The sequence below is a fragment of the Manis pentadactyla genome, chromosome 3 (assembly GCF_030020395.1).
Source record: "Manis pentadactyla isolate mManPen7 chromosome 3, mManPen7.hap1, whole genome shotgun sequence".
Lineage (NCBI taxonomy): Eukaryota > Metazoa > Chordata > Mammalia > Pholidota > Manidae > Manis > Manis pentadactyla.
The window spans coordinates 85,976,938-85,993,407 of NC_080021.1; the positions used below are offsets into that span (position 1 = coordinate 85,976,938).

Below are 16,470 nucleotides of genomic sequence, written 5' to 3' on the forward strand. Positions count from 1 at the left end.
GATTGCCTAGGGACTTTGGACTTGAAGAATGACAAGGTAGCAAGTGCCCTGGGTTTTCTGACTGCCTCCTATGTATCTTCGACAGTGAGAAGCCTCCAATCCCAGAACCACCGATAGCAAGACAAAACAAGGCTCCATAGAAAACCCATTCTACCTTGTTAAAGGACTAGGAAATTAGTAGTCTAAAAGTATTTGACCTTTTTGACAACTTTCCCTAGTCCAGTCAAATGTCAATGGAATCACTGTTCCTCTCCCTAAGGTTTCAGCAAGCTGAATGGGAAACTGGTCTCCCACCCATCCTGATTCCACCATCTGGTGGTGTTTGAAGGGCCAAGCAGGAAGCTGATCTTCTATCCCCTACCTGAAAGAAGCAGGCAGCACTCCAGTTCCTCCCCAGGATAGAGTCAGTGGGGTCCAGGAGAGAGCTGAGCCTCCGTACCCAACCCCAGCAATGAGGCTGAGTGAGGTGGTAGGAAGTGGGGCCGGTCAGTGCTCTGCCTCGCCTGTGCTGACCACCACGGCGGAGCAGGGAGTTCAGCGTCCACCCACTGTCCTCACCAAGGAGGAGTGAGGGGGCGACAGGTGTGGCTGGTTGCCTCCAGTTCTCCTTCCATCCCCCACCCCCCGTAAGCAGGATCTCTCCATGGAAAAGTCAGCTTCCACCACCCCCTGTAACAACAAAGCAGTGGGCATCAGCCCTGCCCACCCACCCTCCAGGAGGCAGCAGGGAACCGAGCTGACACCCCAGTCAAAGGCCCTGAGGTGATGGAGCTGGCCTCTGCCTGCCACCAGGATTCGGTAGGTGAGCCTGAGGGGTGGGCCACCTTACACCCTAGCCGTGTGCCGGGACGCAGTGTCGGTGGGCATTCCACTGCTTCTGAGATGGTGTCAGCAGGGAACTTGGCACACACACCGTCCAGTCTCACACTGCACCTCCGCAAAGGGATTGCCTGCTAAGAAAAGATTACAACCCCGTGTCCTGTAATTTAATATCCAAAAAGCCCAAAAGGAAATTTAAAAAGTCACTTATTTTATCAATGCCACCGAGATAATCCAAAGACACCAGTACTGAGGTGAACGAGGTATTGAGATTGATGAAGATTTTAAGTTGCCATCATAAAAATACTTCAAGTAATTACAAGTGCTCTTGAAACAAATGTAAAAAATAGAATTTTTAGCAAAAAATATAAACAGAGGTTATAAAAGAGAACCAAGTGGACATGATAGAACTGAAAAACACATCAACAACAAAAAAGGTAAAATGCTGAATGGGCTCAGTGGCAGAGTAGAAATGACAGACGCTAGAATAAAAAAACTTGAATACAGATCAATATAACTTACTGTCTGCATAACAGACAGAAAAGTGAATACATTTTCAGGGATCTGTGGAACAAGAATACAAATGCTAGCATTTGTATCAACAAAGTGCCAGAAGAAGAGAAGAAAGAATGTACTGGCAAAGTATTTGAAAGCACGGTGGCCAAAAACTTCCATCATTTGGTGAAAGTCATAAACTTTTAGATTTAAGAAGCTAAGTGAAGCCCAGGAGAATAAATCCAAAGAAATCCGTGCCAAGGAACATCATAATTAAACTTCTGAAAACTAAAGAAGGGAATAAAATAAAACAAAACAAAACAAAACAAAATGTTTTTTTTGAGTGAGTGTGGAGATCCAAAGGCAGTGGAGCAATATTTTTCAGGCACAAGAAAAGAACTGTCAACTCCAAATTCTATATCCAGGAAAATGATCCTTAGGAATAAAATAAAGATATTCTCAGACAAAGGAAAACCAAGAGAATTTTATATTAGCAAATTCATTTTTAAAGAATGGCTAAAATATATCCTCTAAATAGAATAGAAATGTTAACAGAAGGCTTGGAACTTCAAGAAGAATGTTGGGCTATGAAAGCCTTGGGTTAAATGTAATAGATTATTGTTCTTTCCATGAGTTTTTTAAACCACTTCTGATGATTGAAGCAAAAATCATAATACCACTTGATACAATTCTTGATGTATATATAGGAAATTAAAATAATTTCATTTACCAGGTGGGCAAGATAAAAGGGCCTAAATGGAAATAATGTTTCTGTATTGCATTCAAAGTGGTAAGTCATTAACAACAGTAGGGTGATAAGATATGTATACATATTGTAGTAGCTAGAGCAACCACTCCCTTTGTAAAACTATACAAAGTGAAATACTCAAAAATTCTATAAATAAATCAAGATGTAATACTAAAACTGTGGATATTGCTAAAGCAGACTTTGATGGAAATGTGTAGCTCTGATTACATGTATTAGGAAAGAAAGTCTGAAAAATTAATGACCAAACCAGGGCTTAACAAACTATTGTCTATGGGCCAAATTCAGCCTGCCCCTGTTTTTATAAATTATTATTAGAAAAGAGTCCTGCACATTCATTTATATATTGTCTATACCTGTTTTCAAGACACAAAAGCACAGTTCAATAGTTCAATAGTTCTGGCAGAGACATTAGGGCCTGCAGAGCCTAAAATGCTTTACAGAGACATTTCTGGACCCCTAGAACTTCCATCTCAAAAAACTGTAAGTACAAAAAGTCAAGCCAGAGAATTTACGGAATGGAAACAAGAAACAGAAACTCATGATTTGTAATAAATGCATACATAAAGAGCTTCAACAAAGTCCAAAATTAGTCCTTTGAAAAAACAAACTGATAAAATTTACAATCCCTTAGTAAAACTGACCAGGATAAAAAGAGAAAAATTGAGACTATCAACTATGAGAAAATTAATTTTGCTATTTCACTGAAATCTACCATTTCCTTGAGAGAAAAACAACTTACTGAACTAATACAAGAAATAAAAAACAAAACAATAAAACCAGGCACTGAATCCATTATGATAATTTAGGAATAGAGGCTGGGTTTTAGCTTAGGATGTTCACCGTCAGATTTGTAAGTGGCTTACTGTATTCTAACTCTTTTGTAGTTCTTCCTCCTACTATTAGAGATGTGCTGAAGGTAGGAATCATAATCATTACGCTCAAGTTATACGTTTGACTGTAGGTCTCATTTTCCATCAGCAGACAGTCAGAACACAGTAACACAAACTCACCGACACAAATCTGTCCCAGGCACATACTGAGAGAGGCGCGAGTGCAGTAGGGGGATCAGCCTCAGGTCACACCACCTCTTCTCCCATCGCAAGCCCGGAGACGCTGGCCATGAGGAACATGACAATGTGTCCTAAAAAGATACAAACATTAGTATTGTTTTCTTTCTTTCTTGTGTGTGTGTTTTTTTTTTAAAGTTTCTGTAGTTTAAGTTTCTGTGTCACAAATCCTTTTCATTTGGGGGATATTTTTTCCCCTAGATACTCAGAGGGCATTCATAGACTACCACAGAAATCCATGTGCATCAGCATACAGTTGTATTTGTTGACTTCTTTAGTAATGGAATTCTATAAGAAAAGTGAGGTTAAAAAGGGTAGTGAAAGCATATGAAAAATGTGGGGAGGGGAGAAAGAAGGAAAAATAAGGTATGACAGGACCTAATTCACTCAAGAACAGGATAGATGGGCCAAATGAAACTGCAATGAATTAATGAGTGACAGAAACAAAATGGGTTGTAGTCCATTCAATTAGCCAAAATTTCCTGAGTATCTGCTCAGCACTAAACACTGGTATAAGTTTTTGTAATGTATCAGTAACTTGTACATACTTTCAGGTAGAATGAATATTCTTATAAAACAACTTTTAAAAAGTACTGAAGGAAATGCATGTCCGTGGTTTTCATGTTTATTAAATATTTGTCTTTTCTCATATTGTTTTCACGTTATGTTGAATCAACTACTGCTGGTTTAAAATTACATGTATTTTAAGTTTCAGTAGAAGTGTGGGGTTTTTCTCTCATGTATAGAGAAAACATATATTTGAATAAAATATGAGCTTTTACTTGATGACGATGTATGCTTCTTTCATTGTTATCAGCTTCACAGTTGAAATTTCTTCCTGGGACCAGTACCTGTATTTGTGTGGGTATTTGTGACAGCCCAGGGTATAAGGATTTCAAGGCTCAATTTGATCTGGGAACTGTTGACACTGACTTTTTTCTAATTTATAGATTCTTTAATTTTTGAGTGACGATGTCAAAGAAGAACCTATTTTAGTCTAAATGTTGAAACCCTGTTAGTCGAAATATTATTCTCTTTCAGGTATTAATTCCTTCAAAATTGCTTGGGAGAAAAAAAACTTCCATTATTTTCACAAAAGATTGAGTGTTCTTTGACATTGTGTTATTTGTCACCACTTGCGCTAGTAAAAACCTGCTAAATTCTGGGAGCAGTTTAGAATACCCAGAAGGGTGACCTGGTGAAACTGCTCAGTGGGGCCCTCCAGTGGTGATTAGCCTCTAAGACACCTATCGTTTGACACAAGACCGTTTTTTTTAATGCTTATCTGGTAATTACAAAGGCACAAACCTAGTTCCATGTTTATGTTTCTCTTGGTTTTGATGTTATAGATGGTCAGCATGTGACATGGGGTCAGCTGGGTGGCAGTACAAAGGGTGGTAAGGGCTTGGGCTCTGAATCAGAATCAGATCACGTGGGCTCAAGATCCACCTTTCCCAGTGAACTAATCCTTCCACCTAGCAGCAAGTGATTTAAACTCTCTGTGCCGTACTGTGCCTATCTCCAAAAATGAGGCTATCAGAAGGCTCTTCTAACAAAGGAAAAACATAATGCTCTTTAAGAAGCATTAAGTTATTGCTTCCCCACCTTTTCTGCATGAAAGCCATGAAGAAACAATAATCCCGTGTGACTAGGACACTGGGGTTAACAGATTAGGTTCCTACAGAGGGAACAGAACTGACCACAGAGTGTCTAAGTGCCCAGGTCTCACCAAGCTGCCCTATAACCAAGCCCATGTCAGCTACAGGAGGAATTCACTCACAGGATCCAGGGCCCAGGGGCTTCTGCAGAGGTCTACAGTAGAGAATTTACCCAGGTCATCCAGCCTGCAAATGATAGTGCCTGGGGCACTCAGACCTACATCTTTCTGATCCCAGGGACCTATCACAACCCAACATTAAACAGTCATGATCGGAGGCAAAAACATGCAAAGAATAACTGAGAGCTCTCTCTTGAATATTTCACAATTTCACTATGTAATTTTAGGCAAATTATTTAAAGATGTTTCCTGATCTGTCTTGAAAAGCACAGATAGTTCCCCTTACTTTATATGTTCTATAAAGAAATGGGATAGAAAATGTAAAAGAATATTAAAGACATGGGCAATGGAACATTGGTGAGTATGATAAGTTTTACAAATCGTATTTTACAGACTTCATAGACTGGTTGATATGAAAACACCAGTGATCTTTGACATTCCTCTAAGATAGCATCGCAGCTTGATGTCTTTGTGTATCAAAGTTATAAAACGTCACTTTCAGCTTCTGAACTGATCCAGCTTAATGTATTTCACTTTACAGATATGCTATTTACAGTGGAATACCTAGTATCCTCTGAAGATTATCCTTATTTATTTGAATTATGAAAATAGAATATAAATTTGCTCTCTAGTCTTCTTTCTGTAATAGTTGTCCTAGAGTTATTTTTAAATGGAAAAAAGATGATCTAAGAACATAATGATTGTTATGGTTTTAAGGCCCTCAACAGCTATTTTCCAAGAGATTTGTTCCTTGATGCCAAAAATGTTGTTTCCTATAATATTAATAAATGAATGGGAAAGATAGCATTTTCATAGTCTCTGCTTTAAAATAGACTCTTTTCCCAAGACTTAACACATTTCAAGGTATCTTGTCACACAATAACCTCAAGAACAATCATGTTACCAAAATAGAATTGTATACAGGGCAAAATGCTAATGTAAATTTTGTTGAGGACCTGGCATAGAAAGTATTCATTGAAGTTATACACTTAAGAAAAATGTTTCTCAGAATCCAGCTAGCTGATTATCTGAAAGTAAGTCTCCCAGTGAGCACAAAGCAAATTCCTTTTCTCCTTGGCTGGGAAACCAGATATTCATATACCCTAAAATTTGGTGATCTCAAGTCCTTAGAAAGATAGACTATATTTTTATGCAAGACAGTGGAGTGATGTTAATATGAATTATTTTCCCATATGTTTAAAATGCTGTTTCAGAAAACTAAAGTAGTGCCTACTTTACTCAAAATTGGCTTCAGAGAATAATTGAGGCATAGGTATTAAAAAATGGAGTTTCCTGGGTCCAGGAGAGAACTCAGGATTTAGACACATCAGGGGATTGAATGTTTCTCTGAAGGAGACTTTCTATAATATGCACATATTCTTTGGAAAATACGTGTCACAATGCATACTTCCTTCCAGGTTCCCACTGTTCTTTGTTACTTAGTGATGGATCAGAAGAAAACATGCCTTTGCTCCTAATTTTACAAACTTGTCAGTAGAAATGTCCTCCACTCTCCACCTCATCAGAGCCTACTCAAGACAGGAAGAGAAACAGAACAGCACCGGCTGTGGGAGTCTGTGCGACCCCATCAGGACCGAAGACTTTCCCATATGGGCAACAGGGCCATTATTTGGTTCATGGTCCCTCAATCAAGTCGTATGTTCAAAGTCTCTAGCAGCCCTTTTCTCCAGTATTAGAATGTTAGTATCCATGGTTCCTACTCCACTTGTAGTACATACAGTTCACTTTATGCATTTGTCTGTAGAACTGAATTTTAAACTTTTTGGGTCAGGAACCTTAATTAACTTTTCTCCATGGTACCTGGAGGAATATTTCTACAGAGTAGGTTCTCAGTAAATACTCATTTAATTAAAATGCATTGAGATTATTTTCTTATTTTTAATGTGCTTTATTTGAATTTTCTTATGTCATGATTCTTATTCTCTAAAATCATAAGTATCATTAATTCCCTTGGACTTAGACATCTTCAGCAAGTCAAAATAATGTTCAATTTTCATGCTAAAAAAGGAAATAAAATGTATCTCTTAAAAATAGAAAGACATAACTCCAGTAAGAAAAATGTATGAATAATTGGTTTGTTAAAATTTTATATGGCTGGATTTATGTAGAACAGTCTTGTATAGAATTACTGAGTGATTTTCTTGCTTTAACTATGTCTTTCTGAAGGAGGACATTATATCAAGCAAACATACAGAGACAGAATTCATAAATTAATTACATAGGTGTTTTTGTGTATATCAATGGAATAAGTTAAAAACAAATGTGAGTTCTTCTTACTCATAGACCCTCTACTCTGACTTCTCTACTAATTATTATTAAAAAGAGTGCAAGGATGAGAATTAGAATAAAAATGTTACCAAACACTCTGACAGAAATTAGCTCTTCCTTCTTGTCTTAGGAGCAGAGGTGAGATGGGGATTCTTGTGTGAGTGACATGTGGAGGGAGAGTTCTCAGGAGAAACCTATGGGGACGAGGGAAGCAATAAATGAGGCAGGAGCAACCTGGCGAGAGACATGGACCAATGGGAGGCTCTGTGCCATCTGCCAAGGCTCTGCCTTTGGGGGGTCTGCCGCCTTTCCATTCCATCAAGTTCTTGGCTGCAGCCACTGCAGGGGAGGCACGTGGGTCCTGAGTCCCAGGCAGGAGCTCCTTAAGGGAGGGGCAGCTGGGGGTGGGGTGGCCACACTCAGCAGCTGCAGGCAGAGGCACCAGCCCAGCAAAGATACCAGAGGGGCATCAAAAGTATCAAAGCATCTACAGTGCAAGGAGAAAGGTGAGAAAAGCCATTGCTAACATAAGAGGTGAAGATCTGGTGGGAGCCTGTAATTAGCATGTAGAATTGAGAAGGAAGCTGAGGGCAGCACAGAATGTTTATATTCATTTTCTAATTCTGTCATTAGGATCTTGTCATCTTCTGAAGATCAGTGCTTTAAACATCCTCTATAATGACAATTATTTCTCTGGCAACGAAAAGAAGAAGGCCAGATGAAATACACCCAGGTGGTTGGCTTACGCTGTACAGGTAACTTGGTCCGGGGGATCTGCGGCACAATGTGAGGGACAGAAGAGGAGCAACGAAGGCCATGCAGGCCTGAAGATGTTCAAATGCAGCATTCGAAGTAAAATGATACAATTAGGTCAAGAATTTCAATGGGAGGGTGAATCATACAAGTCAGAAGAAATTATATGTCTCATATATACTACTTTGTAGAATAGAAAAAACAAAATTCTACTTAAAGCCAGCTCTGCTGCTCTTCACAGGGGATAACTCTTAGGCTTAACATATGACCAGAGAGAACTGTTTTGTCCTTAAGTGTGTGAATATTTTGAAGGGTAAAATACAAGCAGTTTCATAGGAGTACATATTTATTAAAAAAAAAATGTGTTTACTCTAAAATACAAATGAAAAAGATAATAGAAAATTTATAAAATGTATATAAAATGAGCATGCCAACCTTATCAATTATGAAATACCTGTATAATTTAACATTCATTACATTTTGACATAATGTGTAGGTTAGATATCCTCACTTTGCATTAATTCCTTGGTATACCTGAAGATTGCTAAGAAACCTTAGCAAGAAGATTGCTAAGAAACCTTAGCAAGAAGATTGCTAAGAAATTGCTAACAAGTAGCACATTAAATTGCTACTTTAAACTATCTGATTTTGAAAGAAAAATGATAAAAATCATGTCAAATCATTTAGAGCATGAAATTACATGTAATATGCAATGTTACAAAATGATTATATGACATTGTATGTGACCTCTCAAAAGTCCTATAGCTTGCAAAGGGCTAAATATAGATATGAGAGGAGAAAAATGATATAAAAAAACCTGACCTACTTATTTTTTCCTTCCTGGCTTTATCGTAATACTCAAATGATGAAGCAACCAAGAATTTCAAATATATCCAAGAAACCAGAATTAAGGGCAGTTTTACACAGTACAACTATATATGTTCTCTTTGGGCTTTCTTTGTTTTACATCCTTACTAATCTGAACTGTGGCTCATCTTACTGTGTTGTTGGGATGGTAGTTGAGGTGTAAGCCACTGTCACAGAGAGGGGAAGAGGTTCCGCTGCTCTGGTCACTGGGAGCACCTGCGGGGAGAAAAAAACAGCCCGCTGGTTAGAATGTTCCTGACAGACACATTCCACATTATGTATTTTAGTATACTCAATATAGCAAGCAAAGCAGGTAGTAAAATACATTTTCAGTTCACTTACATCAAAGCTAGAATTTTGACTGTAAGCTAAGTGACTAAAATGAGGCCCTATAAGAGACTTGCCAATATTTACTATTAATTTCAGAAAAACAACCTTATGAAAATATTACTTTATTTCATTATCCGGAGTGACCTCCACTTATGAGCCATACTTATAATAGTGCAGAATTTTGTTTGTCTGTCAAGTACTATTTATTGTCATGTTTCAACCTACTAACAAATACTATATTTAAATACCATCATTTTCCATGATGCAAAAAGCATTTGCACATACTCTGTCTTTACAAGTGTTCTTGGCATATTCTATAATTGGAAGTGCTCTCATTGATGCTATCCAGTTTTGTGAAACTGCAACTAAAAAGCTTATTAGGTCCTCATGAGATACCTACTAAGATCTAATTTTTTAAGATGAGTAATGTGATTTGCAATTTTCTAAGATTTCAGTTATTTAATAATTTTTACAGCCAGGATTAGAATACATATTTCTTGATTTCTGTTTCATTGATTTTTTGGAAAAACATTATTTTTTGGAGTTTAATGTTGATAAATATGAGCTATTGATGTAATTGACTCCCAATTTTTATTTAAAATATTATGCTTAAATACAAGCATCAGAGGTCATGATAACACTCAACATATGAACCAATGAGCTCAAAGAAATAAATTTTTTCTTCTCTTTTATTACTCTAAAGTTTCATACATTTCTTGGTGTTAAGGAGATCATAGGCTTTTTGGCTACACTAGCCTAGATATAGTTTTTCTACTCTTTAAATCTTAATAATTTCATACTTTGTTTTAGCTACTTTTTCTTTCGATGTTTACAGCATTTCTCTTTTGAGACAATGTTTTTAATACTTACACATATTACTTTAAAACATCCATTTTGAACTGAATAAAGTGAAACCACAGTATGTCAAGCTCTGTGCCAGCGTCTAAAGCAGTGTTTTGAGTGAAATTTAAAGATTTAAAAAATTTAAATATTTAAGTGAAATTTAAAATTTAAAGATTTATTAAAAAATGTAAAGGTTTAGTGCACAAAATAAAGCATGTGTAAGCTCATTTATGTTTCCATTTTAAGAAAGTAGAAATGGAAGAGCATATTAAAAAACAGTAAATGGGAGACAGAAAATGTAAAAATAAATGTGGAAAGCAGTGAGATTGAAAACAAAATAATTGACAAAATTAACTAAGATAAAAATGGGTCTTTTGGAAACAATAATAAAACCTATAGCAAAAATGTTCTAGCAAAAGAGTGAGAAAATACAAATTATAGATATAAGGAATGAAGGAGGTGGCATTTCTGCAAGTCAATACATATGAAAAAAATAATGAAAGGATATGGTTAATAACTTCATGTAAATAAATTGACAACTTGTTTGAAATGGAAAAATCCTTGAAAATTTTATAAAAATTTATAAAAGGAGAAAAGAGACTATTAGAGAAGTCTCATATCCATTCAAGAGATTAACTCATAAAAAATAAAATACCTCTAGGCTCACATTGCTTCTGGTGAATTTATTCAATTATTTTTTTAAAAAGTTTTTATCACTGTAAAATATTTTTTTCTGGAATAGAGGAGGGGTTATAACTTCACAACTTATATGATGGCATAAAAACCCTGGCTCCAAAATCCCACTTAAACATCACAAGAAAAGTACATATGGATATCCCTCATGAACACAGATTTGAGAAAAAAAAAAGTTTTAACAATTTATTAGCAAATTAAAACCAGCAATATACAAAAAACATAACACTTCCATGTGGTGTTTATCCTAGGCACAAAAGCTTGTTTTGGCATTCAAAATCAATTGTTAAAAATTCATCATATCAAGGATTCAAGATGGTGGCATGAGCGGTGAGACAGAGAATTCCTCCCAAAACCACAGATAGAATGAAAATGTAGTTAATTGATACAACTAACCCTAAAACAACAACAAGAAAGAAGGCTGAACCAGACTGCATACAGACCTTAGGAACAGAGCAGACCTCAAGAAACAGGGTAACGTACTGAAGCCTTAATCAGGTGGGACCCAAGCCCTTCCCTCACCCCAGCTCACTGGCAGGAGGAAGAGAAATGGAGCGGGTGAGGGGGTGGAAGCCTAGAACTGTTGAACACCAACCCTGGAGGTCTGCTTTGGGAGCAGAAACCTACCATGTGTGGTGCTCTGGACATTGGGGAGCTCAGACAGGTGGAGTGCTTGAGAGACAGATTCCAGCCATTTGTGGAGGACAGGGATCCACACCCGGGCTCTCTGGGACAAGGGAAAGGCAGGCAGTCTGAGAGGCTTCCTAGCAGTGAGAGGGCTGTTGAAGGGGCAGGGTTTGCACAGAGCTTCCTGCGTGGGGGCGGGGAGAGCTGGACAAGGTTGTCTAGGCCCCCTCTGTCCAGCAGGTTGGAAACTTTGAGGAACTTCAGGTGCCCCATCCCCCTGGCTGCCTACCCAGCTCTGAGGCCCCCCACTATGATACACAGCCTGCTGCACCTTCCTTCTGGCCTGCCAGCACCCGCTCACAAACCTGCAGTCAGTGTGCTGGTGTCAGGCCAGCCAGAGGGAGGCCCCACCTACAAAAGCTAGAGATGCAAAGCACAGAGACTTGCACAAGCATGATGGCCCACTGGCTCTGATGCTGGAGACAGGCTCCTCAGACAGGAATCAGGAAACAGATATTTCCTCCCCCCAGGCACCAGCTCCACTTCCCTACGACCCCACGCCTCACTCTAGGGGCTGAGAAGCTCCAGAGACTGGAGTTTCTGGGCACTAGTGGGCACCACACAGAAATATGCAATGTCAAAAGAACATGGTTCAGAGCAAAATCTCACAAACCCCAGAAAAAGGGTCAAATGAAATTGAACTCACCAATCTCCCTGAAAGAGAGTTTAAAATAAAAATCATAAACATGCTTACAGAGGTACAGAAAAATATTCAAGAACTCAGGAACGAATTTAAGTCAGAGATTCAATCATTAAGAAATTCCATATCTGAAATGAAACATAAAATGGAGGGATTTAAAAACAGATTAGATGTAGTAGAAGAGACAGTAAATGGAATAGAAATTAGAGAAGAGGAATACAAGGAAGCTGAGGCACAAAGAGAAAAAAGAATCTCTAGGAATGAAAGAATATTGAGAGAACTGTGTGATGAATCCAAACAGAACAATATTCATATTATAGGGGTACCAGAAGAAGAATAGAGAAGAAAAGGGATAGAAAGTGTCATTGAGGAGGTAATTGGTGAAAACTTCCCCAATCTGGGGAAGGAGATAGTCTCTCAGGCCATGGAGATGCACAGATCTCCCAACACAAGGGACCCAAGGAAGACAACACCAAGACATATAATAATTAAAATGGCAAAGATGAAGAATAAAGACAGACTTTTAAAAGCAGCTAGAGAGAGAAAAAAGATCACATACAAAGGAAAACCCATCAGGCTGTCAGCAGACTTCTCAACAGAAACCTTACAGGCCAGAAGAGAGTGACAAGATTTATTTAATGCAATGAGGCAGGAAGGGCCTTGAACCAAGAACACTATAGCAGGAAAGGTTATCATGTAAATTTGAAGGAGGGATTAAATAATTTTCAGATAAGAAAAAGTTGATAGAAAAAGTTGATAGAATTTACCTCCCACAAACCACCTCTACAGTGCATTTTGGAGGGACTCCTATAGATGGAAGTATTCCCAAGGCTAAATAGATGTCACCCAAGGGATAGAAAAAGAGTACAGAATATGATTCATAACATGCAAATAATGGAGGAGGAAGAAAAGGAGGAAAATAAAAAAGAGAACCTTTAGGTTGTGTTTGTAATAGCACATGAAGTGAGTTAAATTAGACTGTTAGATAGTAAGGGAATTAACCTTGAACCTTTGGTAACCATGAATCTAAAGCCTGCAATGACAATATGTACATACCTATCGATAATCACCATAAATGTAAATGGTTTGAATGCACCAATCAAAACACACAGAGTTACTGAATGGATTAAAAAACAAGATCCTTCTATATGCTGCCTACAAGAGACTCACTTCAAACCCAAAGACATACACAGACTGAAAGTAAAGGGATGGAAAAAGACATTTCAAGAAACTAACAGGGAGAAAACAGCAGGAGTTGCAGTACTTGTAACAGACAAAATAGACTTCAAAACAAAGAAAGTAACAAGAGACAAAGAAGGACATTACATAATTATAAAGGGGTCAGTCCAACAAGAGGATATAACTGTTATAAATACCCAAGCACCCAACAAAGGATCACCTACATATATGAAACAAATACCAACAGAATTAAAGGGGGAAATAGAATGCAATGCATTCATTTCAGGAGACTTCAACACACCACTCACTCCAAAGGATAGATCAACCAGACAGAAAATAAGTAAAGAGACAGAGGCACTGAACAATGTATTAGGGCAGTTGGACCTAATGGACATCTACAGAACACTCCATCCAAAAGCAACAGGATACACATTCTTCTCAAGTGCACATGGAACATTTTCAAGAATAGATCATATACTAGGCCACAAAAAGAACCTCAGCAAATTCAAAAAGATTGAAATTGTGCCAACATCACTCTAATACCAAAACTGGGCAAAAACACCACAAAAATAGAAAATTGCAGACCAATATCCCTGATGAACATAGATGCAAAAATACTCAGCAAAATATTAGCAAACTGAATTCAAAAATACATCAAAAAGATCATCCATCATGATCAAGTAGGATTTATTCCAGGGATGGAAGGATGGTACAACATTTGAAAATCCATCAACATCATCCACTACATCAACAAAAAGAAGGACAAAAACCACATTTTCATCTCCATGGATGCTGAAAAAGCATTTGACAAAATTCAACATCCATTCATGATAAAAACTCTCAACAAAATGGGTAGAGAGGGAGAGTACCTCAACATAATAAAGTCCATATATGATAAACCCACAGCTAACATCATACTTAACAGTGAGAAGCTGAAAGCTATTCCTTTAAGATTGGGAACAAGACAAGGATGCCCACTCTTCCCACTTTTATTCAACATGGTTCTGGAGGTCCTAGCCACCACAATCAGACAACACAAAGAAATAAAAGGCATTCAGATAAGCAAGGAAGAAGTTAAACTGTCCCTGTTTGCAGATGACTGATACTGTACATAAAAAACCCTAAAGAATCCATTCCAAAACTACTAGATCTAATTTCTGAATTCAGCAAAGTTGCGGGATACAAAATTAATACACAGAAATCTGTTGCATTCCTATACACTAATGATGAACTAGCAGAAAGAGAAATCAGGAAAAGAATTTCATTCACAACTGCATCAAAAAGAATAAAATACCTAGGAATAAACCTAACCAAGGAAGTGAAAGACTTATACCCTGGAAACTATGGGACACTCTTAAGAGAAATTAAAGAGAACACTAATAAATGGAAATTCATCCCATGCTCTTGGCTAGGAAAATTAATATTGTCAAAATGGCCATCCTGCCTAAAGCAATCTACAGATTCAATGCAATCCCTATCAAAATACCGACAGCATTCTTCAATGAACTAGAGCAAATAGTTCTAAAATTCATATGGAATGACAAAAGACCCTGAATAACTAAAGCAATCCTGAAAAGGAAGAGAAAAGCAGGGGGAATTATGCTCCCTGACTGTAAGCTCTACTACAAAGCCACAGTAATCAAGACAATTTGGTACTGGCAAAAGAACAGACCAATAGATGAGTGGAACAGAATAGAGATTTCAGACATAAACTGAAGCATATATGGTCAATTAATATACAATAAAGGAGCCATGGATATACAATGGGGAAATGACTGCATCTTCAACAGCTTGTGTTGGCAAAACTGGACAGCTGCATGTAAGGGAATGAAACTGGATTATTGTCTAGCTCTGCATATAAAAATTAAATCAAAATGGATCAAAGACATGAATGTAAGTCATGAAACCATAAAACTCTTGGAAAAAAATATAGGCAAATATCTCTTGGACATAAACATGAGCAACTTCTTCATGAACATATCTCCCTGGGCAAGGGAAACAAAAGAAAAATGAACAAGTGGGACTATATCAAACTAAAAAGCTTCTGTACAGCAAAGGATACCATCAGTAGAATAAGAAGATATCCTACAGTATGGGAGAATATATTGGTAAGTGACATATCTGATAAGGGGTTGACATCCAAATTATATAAAGAGCTCACGCACCTCAACAAACAAAAAGCAAATAAGCCAATTAAAAAAATGTGTAGACCTGAAACTAATGTAATGTAATACTGTGTGTCAACTACCCTTCAATAAAAAATAATTATCTACAAAAAAAAAAAAAATGTGTAGAGGAGCTGAACAGACACTTCTCCAAAGAAGAAATTGAGATAGCCAACAGGCACATGAAAAGATTCTCCACATCGCTAATCATCAGAGAAATGCAAATTAAAACCGCAATGAGATATCACCTCACACCAATTAGGTTGGCCAACTTCATAAAAAAAAACAACAACAAATGTTGGTGAGGATGAGGAGAAAGGGGAATCCTCCTACACTGCTGGTGGGAATGTAAACTAGTTCAACCATTGTGGAAAGCAGTATGGAGGTTCCTTACAAAACTCAAAAGAGAAATACCATTTGACCAGGAATTCCACTTCTAGGAATGTACCCTAAGAATGCAGCAGCCCAGTTTGAAAAAGACAGATGCACCTGTATGTTTATCGCAGCATTATTTACAATAGCCAAGAAATGTAAGTAACCTAAGTGTCCATCAGCAGATTAATGGATAAAGAAGACGTGGTACATATACACAATGGAATATTATTCAGCCATAAGAAGAAAACAAATCCTACCATTTGCAACAACATGGATGGAGCTAGAGGGTATTATGCTAAGTGAAATAAGCCAGGCAGAGAAAGACAAGTATCAAATGATTTCACTCATCTGTGGAGTATAAGAACAAAGCAAAAACTGAAGGAACAAAACAGCAGTAGATTCACAGAACCCAAGAATGGACTATTGACTAACAGTTACCAAAGGGAAGGGCACTGGGGAGGGTGTGTGGGAAGGAAGGGATAAGGGGGAAAATGGGGCATTACTATTAGCACACATAATGTGGGGGTGGGCATCGGAAAGGCAGTATATACACAGAAGACAAGTAGTGATTCTATAGCATCTTACTACGCTGATGGACAGTGACTGTAATGGGGTATGTGGGGGGGACTTGATAAAGGGGGGAGTCTACTGACCGTAATGTTGTTCAAGTAACTGTACATTAATGATATCAAAATACAAAAATTAAAAAAAGAAATTCACCA

At 37.6% G+C, this 16,470-nt stretch overlaps 1 protein-coding gene across 1 annotated transcript in view; it reads right to left on the minus strand.

Moving 5' to 3' along the window:
• The window catches only part of SNTG1 (syntrophin gamma 1), a 787,875-nt gene that overhangs the window by 201,635 nt on the left and 569,770 nt on the right, over positions 1-16,470 (minus strand). Inside the window, exons 10-11 of the mRNA XM_057498090.1 lie at positions 8,970-9,052; positions 3,094-3,224 (exon numbers count right to left, since the gene is read on the minus strand). Coding sequence (XP_057354073.1) covers positions 3,094-3,224; positions 8,970-9,052 — 214 coding nt within the window. The remainder of the gene's footprint in view (positions 1-3,093; positions 3,225-8,969; positions 9,053-16,470) is intronic.